This window comes from Pteropus alecto, unplaced genomic scaffold (genome assembly GCF_000325575.1).
Source record: "Pteropus alecto unplaced genomic scaffold, ASM32557v1 scaffold118, whole genome shotgun sequence".
NCBI classification, from domain to species: Eukaryota; Metazoa; Chordata; class Mammalia; order Chiroptera; family Pteropodidae; genus Pteropus; species Pteropus alecto.
Genome location: NW_006440654.1, coordinates 399386 through 405728, shown reverse-complemented (window position 1 = coordinate 405728; position 6343 = coordinate 399386). Strand labels below are relative to the sequence as shown.

The 6343-nt window shown below is 63.1% G+C and overlaps 1 protein-coding gene across 1 annotated transcript in view; it reads right to left on the bottom strand.

Moving 5' to 3' along the window:
• Positions 1-3843: 3843 nt before the first annotated feature.
• PLXNB2 (plexin B2) overlaps positions 3844-6343 on the bottom strand; it is a 17790-nt gene continuing 15290 nt past the window's right edge. Inside the window, exons 31-37 of the mRNA XM_025051039.1 lie at positions 6164-6340; positions 5935-6082; positions 5371-5435; positions 5183-5258; positions 4786-4860; positions 4568-4707; positions 3844-4486 (exon numbers count right to left, since the gene is read on the bottom strand). Of these exons, the coding sequence (XP_024906807.1) occupies positions 4603-4707; positions 4786-4860; positions 5183-5258; positions 5371-5435; positions 5935-6082; positions 6164-6340 (646 nt within the window). The 3' untranslated portion in view covers positions 3844-4486; positions 4568-4602. The remainder of the gene's footprint in view (positions 4487-4567; positions 4708-4785; positions 4861-5182; positions 5259-5370; positions 5436-5934; positions 6083-6163; positions 6341-6343) is intronic.

Here is a 6343-nt window from a genome sequence, read left to right as displayed (position 1 = left end):
AGGGGGAAGGGACGGCCAGGGTCCGACTTATCGCCCCTCCCGCCGGTACCTCCTGAGGTCCACGCACCTCTCTAAACATCCGCCTGCGTTCTTTCCCCGCCCAGGCGCCACGGATCTGCCGCACCGCCGCGCGCAGGACTCTGCTCCCCGCACCCGCCCCGCCGGCATTGGCGCCAGCACCTCCTCTCTCGCCACTTCCCGTCCCGCACCCCTCCCTCCTGACTCTGGGCCCTGCACTTAACCCCCTGGGCCTGCCTGGGTCCACGCATCCTCCCACACACCTGCTCCAGGCCCAGAATCCCCCCTCCCGCCCCCAGCTGCTCCCCCAGAAAGAAGTCGCACCCTCAATCGAAGAAGCCAGGGCAAAGCAGATATTTCTCATCAGTACAGAAAACGCCAGCTAATAACATCTAGGCACTCGGTTGAATGGGGCCCCTCTGCGGTGAGCACAGGGTTGGGGCCTGGGCCAGCCCAGCCGCTACCTGTGGAGGCCGGTGCGGCCTTGGTGGTGTGGCGCGCCTCCTGGCGGACCTTCTCTGCTCTGATGTGGGCGGCCCAGCGCCTCCTGGGGGAACTGTGACCGCCAGGCCAGGCCTTGGGACCAGCCCTGTCAGGACCAGGGACAGCGGCGGCACCGGGGGGCCTTTGAGGTGTTGTACTCGTAGAGAGCTTTGCCCGAATGGGTCTTCCTCGCGCCTGGTACCTTCCCTCCTTCTGAACCAGCCCTGTCAGCTGTCACCTCTTCCTGAAAGCCCGTCCTGATTTTCCACGGCACCGCATCGTTCGCAGCCGCAGTCCCCAGGGGCCGCGAGCTCCTGCCAAGGCACCTCACTCCCGCACCTCAGCCCCCGCAGGCTGCTCCACCCGTGAGAGGGCTCCAGGGCCCCCAGAGCGGCCTCGCCCGCGTCTGCCCGGCGCTCCGCGTCGGCGCATCTGCTCGTGCTCCCCATTTTACAGTGACCAGGGCGGGGAGAGCACCGCCCCGAGGGGAACTGCTTCCTGACACCTGCCCGAGGAAATGGCCTCTCTCAGGAGAGCGGGAACAAACTAAAACCTGAGTTTTTATGGAACTCTCCAAATGAAAATAAAACATGTCAGTGCAGGACTGGGCAAACGGACACATCTGCCCCGCGAATCCGGACCCCAGGAAGCCGAAAATCCAGGAAGGAAACGGGATCTGAGTCCCAGCCGCGCCCTCCTCAGTTTCTCTCGGGGAGCCGGCGCCCCTCCCCCAGCCGCCCTCGCCGGGCCTCGCCCGCCCCGCCCTGGGGAGCCTTTCTCCGCCGGTCGAGGTTTTGTGCGGAGTTAATGGCGCTTCAGCGAAAGCCGCGGGCGGGGCAGAGCCGAGCCGGGGCTGTGGGAACCCGGCGGCCAGTGCCGCGGGGAGGCCTGGCCTTTGTCTGCGCCCGCCCGCGGGCCGGAGCGCCTTCCCATGGCAACTGGCTCCGCCCCTGCTGGGGCTTGGCAACCTTGTGCTCTCCCCGGGGGTGGGGCGTCCGATCAACTAAGGGCGCCCTCGCGCAGCCTTTCCCACTGCTCCCCCGGAATCCTGGCGGTGAGTGATCAGAGCTGACCAGAGCGGAGCGGCCTCCCTGCCCGGCTCAGGGGGTCACGCGGGGTCCCGGGCCTTCTGCGGAAGGCCGAGGTTGTGACCCTGCAGGGGAATGACCCTGGAGATTGTGCCGTGGGGGTGGCGGTAGGGAGAGAGCAGTCAGAGCAGGGCACCCTGGAGAGGTGACACGCCAGCAGAGCTGGCTCATTCTCAAGACAGTCCTGCCTCTCAAGAACTGAGCTTGATTTAAGGAACAGAAAGAGTGGTGTTTATTGGCGGAGGGGGGTGGCAGGCCGGTGGACAGGGGCATGATCAGGACTTTAGGAGCTCAGCTGCACATTTGCAGTGTCACCCAAGCTCCGAGAGGACAAGCCAGCAGCTGGGGGGTAGGGAAGAAGGTTGGTAGCAGGACGCATGCAGGTGAAGGGTGGGGCCGGTACAATCACGGCCCTGGTCTCACTCCATCCTGACGGTCACTGCCAAATATCAAGAGCCCAGCCCTTCCGTCCATGTCCATTGTCCCCTCTCCACCTACTCAGCAGCCCCTTGCTCGCTGGCTGCACTTCTCCCTGAGGCCTAATGAACTTCCTAAGATGCCAGTCCCGCTGGGGCAGGGGCGGTAAGGCGGGTACAGGTACTGCCTGCCGCTTAGAAGATGAGGTTCCCCTCCCGTCGCTTCCCACCGACTCCGACCCCTCAAGGCTGGCCTGCCCACCCCATGCTTCCCAACAACCATGCCCAGTTTCCACCTTCCACTGGCCCCATGAAAGGACAGCCCCTTTGTAAGCCTATCCTCAAGGGGGGCCCCCCACCTGGTGGACCTGCAGCCCCTCCCTTAACTCCAAGCTTCAGAGTGGAAGAGGGGGTTCTCGATGACTTCCCCATCTTCTTACCAGGGGGAAGGGGGCAGAAGCTGCCTTCAGGGGTCCAGTCTAGAAGCCAGGTCTCCATGTCCCCCAAGCTCAGCACTCCCTGACCGTACACTGCCCCCCTCGCCCCCGGCTCTGGCTTGGCAGTACCTTGTTCGGATTCCTTAACCAGCTGGGTCTCTTGAGAAATGGGGAACCCAGTATAGGCCATAGCAGTGTCATTTCAGGGGTCCCTGGGTAGATGTCAGTTGTTTGCCCAGTACCCCTTCCTTGTCAGAGATACCTCCCTCGTCCCACATGGCTTGAATGGGACTGCCCTATGCACAGTGGTTCCTGATCAAGGCCTAGCCCACGGAGGCTCCCCAGACAGTGACCTGGCCCTAGTGGAGGAGACACAGACCAGACACAGACCAGGGCCGCAGCATCCCTACTGCCCAAGGACAAGCCAGCATGTGCTGGGAACCCAAAGATACGAGCCCCTGGATCCAGCCCTACATGAAGCTCGGCCGCCTCCTGTTACAGAGCTCTGAACGCCCATGGGTTGGTACTCTGGCAGCACAAGGCTGGGGACAGGCTCTGTCTTACCCCCTTTACTGCCATGTCCCTAGTGCCCAGGACAGTGCGTGTAGGATGGCAAGAGGCCTGTCATTCCAATGCTGTGTGCATGCACACGGGCCTGGCTGATCTCAGCTCCGCACTTCGTAGATGTGCCCCTCCCCTCCATCACCAGGGTCCCAGATAACCTCTCCCCTTCGCTTACTCTCAGCCATAGGGTCCTGGAACCCTGCTTTTGTCCCGAGTCATCCTGGGGTGGTTCATGGGACAGAGAAGGAGCCCACCCTAATGGCCTCACAGCCTTAAGCAGGAGGACGTGGAGCCCCCAGTGTAGAGTGGGGTCTGCATACAGTAGGGGCTAACTAAATGTGCACTGGGAGGACCCTGACCTCAGGAAGAAATAGTTCCATCCTGAGATATCAAGGTCCAGACAGCTGATGCCACACCTACCCCCTGACCCCATGGCTTAGTGGCTCAGCCCAGGAAGGGAGGCTGGGGGCTGTCTCGTCCAGCAGCGGGTGCCGGGGCCAGCTCAATCTCCCCTACTTCCTGGCTTGGCAGAGCTGCCTCAAGGCACCTCTTTGGAAGCACAAGCCACTCCAGGATCCCCTTCAGGCCTGCACTACCCCCAGCTGTCCTTGCCCGAGGTCTCACCGCCCATTCCCCAACCATCCTGTTCTCTAAGGCAGCAGACATTGTGCACGTGGGTTGCAGCCTCTGTACAAATCCTGTGGGCCTGGCCGAGGAACCAGGGAGGTGGGGGTGTGAGGCCACACAGGCCCACCTGAGGGTGACCCTAGAGCCAAACAGTGCCTGGGGGACAAAGGCAGTGGGTAGGCCAGGCCCAGGAGAAATCCAGCCAACCAGCAGCGTGAAAAAGACGGCTGTATTTGATTTACAATTAACAAGATTTACAAAAGGGGTGGGGTGGTCCTGGTAGGGCTGATCCTGGCCCCCCAGACCCGGGCAGGGCCTGCAGGACCGCCTGTCTGACAGGCCGAGACCAGGACCCCCAGTCTGCTCTGGTCACCTGGGCCTCGACGTCTGACGTCCGGCTTGACCTTTAAGGTGGGGCTCGCGGCTGGGAGTCCACTGGAGAGCTGGCGCCCGTGGGACAGCCCGGTGAGGTCAGGAAGGCATCGTACCGCTTTTCTCCTCCCGCCCAGGCGGGCAGACGCACTGTCTGGGCACTGGGTCCTGGGGGCTGCAGGCACTCAGACCCCACCCAGGGAGGCCAAACCCAGGCATGAGGCGGCTGCTGGTGCTTGGGAAGGGAGGCCTTGAGTCCCGACTGCCCCCGGTGACACGGCACGGCGCCAGGGGCGAAAGGCACGTTTGCGATTTGCTCGGGAGGCTGCACTCGGAGAGGACGCCGATGCTGGTTCTGCAGGAGGGGCTGGTGCTGGAGGGCGCCCGGCACTATTGCTCAGGAGAAAGATGCCACGTGGCTACAGGCGCTGAGGTGGGCACCCCACCTCACCCACTTGGATGCTTAGGGGCTCTTCCTCTGCTGGCAAGAGACAAGGGCTGAGCCACCACCTCAGCCTCATTCCCCAGGGGCCGCCCCATGCCGGCTCCTGGCATCACACACCTGTGCCCCGAGACCATGGTGGCAAAGACCAGAGGTCAGAGGTCTGTGACCTTGTTCTCAAGAGCAGCTGCGATCTGCTGGAGGCGGAAGGCCAGCTGCATCTTCTGGGCGGCAGGGTCCTCCTCCAGGGCACTGATGACCTGAGGGTGGGTCACGTCAGCCGGCAGGCCCGGGAGGGGCTGCCCAAGCGCCCCCGCCCCGGGGGAGACTACCCCTACCTCGTCGTAGTACTTCTGGGTGTACTGGTAGAGCTGGTGCAGGGCCACGAGCGTGTTCAGGGAATCTGTGTGTGCCTGGGGGGGGGAAAGGCAGTGTGACCCAGGGCCAGGGAGGGGCCGTGACCTGTGGCACAGGCACACAGGGTTACGGTCTCACAGCACTCCAGCACACAATATAGGCACGGACAGATACACATCTCCATGGCAGACACGGCCAGCTCAGAGCTGACACAGCCCTCACCCCCACACGCAGGTGCCAGCCTATCTGGCCTCCCCCTCGGCTTCTCTCCTGGGAGCACAACGCACTCCTCTCTGCAGTGCCATTTCAGCAGGGGGGCTTTGGGGAAGGGGTGGTGGGGCTCAGCCCAGGGAGGGTCCGTTAGTACATTTCCCTTACCCGGGAAATCTCTGCCAAATGCGTGTTCATGTCCTGGTCGCTGACTTGCACCATCTGTCTGATACCCTTGTAGTAACTGTGGGAAGGTGGGGGCAGTGGGTCCCGAAGGCTGGACCCAGGCTGCCCACCAGTGCCCTCCTCCCGGTCACGGGCCCGCTGGGTGGGGGTGGAGGGTGGGCGGTACTCACTCCTCCACCATCTTCTTGTAGGTGGAGATCTCCTTGGCGTACAGCAGCTTGTTGCTGGGAGAGTCCTGTGGGGGTCAGAGCCCAGTGACACCCAGACCACATGGGCTGGCCAGTGTCGCTGCCCTCGCGCCCTGATGGAGCCAGGCTCGACCTGCTCAGGATACCCACAGACAAAGGAGAGCAGCTACCTGCCCAGCTGCAGACCACTTGGTCTCCTGACGCTGTCACTGTTTTGTAATTTGTGATAAGTCACCGTCTCTGCCTGTGTAAAGGCAGGGTCCCCACAGGAAGGGAAGGAGGACGGAGCCCCAAGTTGCCAGAGGCCAGTCACTAGGGGCCCCCAGGCTCCCGCCCCCTGCCTGTTACCTCACACCTGCCTTTCTCCAGAGCCCCAGAACCAAAGGTGCACATGAACACCCCAAACAAACCTCCTGGCATGTCCCTAACTGACGTCTTAAGCCCCATCCCGGCCATAGTGTCCCCTGTGGACACCGCCCAGTTCAGGCCTCCTGGGGGATGACCCACCTCCCCTGCCCCCACCAGAGCTGCCACATGGCCACTCACCCGGCTCAGCTTGTGCTCTGTGCGTGTGCAGGCGTCCATGAAGGTCTGGGCGATGACCGACAGGGAGGCGTCCACCACCTCGTGGACGTGCACGTCAAATATGAAATGGGGGTTCTTGAGGATGTTCACCCAGAACCGGAGCGGTAAGCTGGAACACAGCGAGCGACAGAGGTGAGGGGCCGCTGAGACCCTGGGGCAGGCGGGCGGGCAGTGGCGGAGGAGCCCCCACCTGTTGGTCTTCCAGATGTGGATGGTGTCCTCGTCCTTGATGTCGTGCTTCTCCGCCTGCTCGTCCAGGAAGTCGAAAAAGTACTTGACCGCCGGCGGCACCGCGAACTCGGGCGCCAGCACACTTTGGAAGAAGTTGTCCACGAACTGCTGCAGCGTGCCCTGTGCGCGGAGGGGGCTC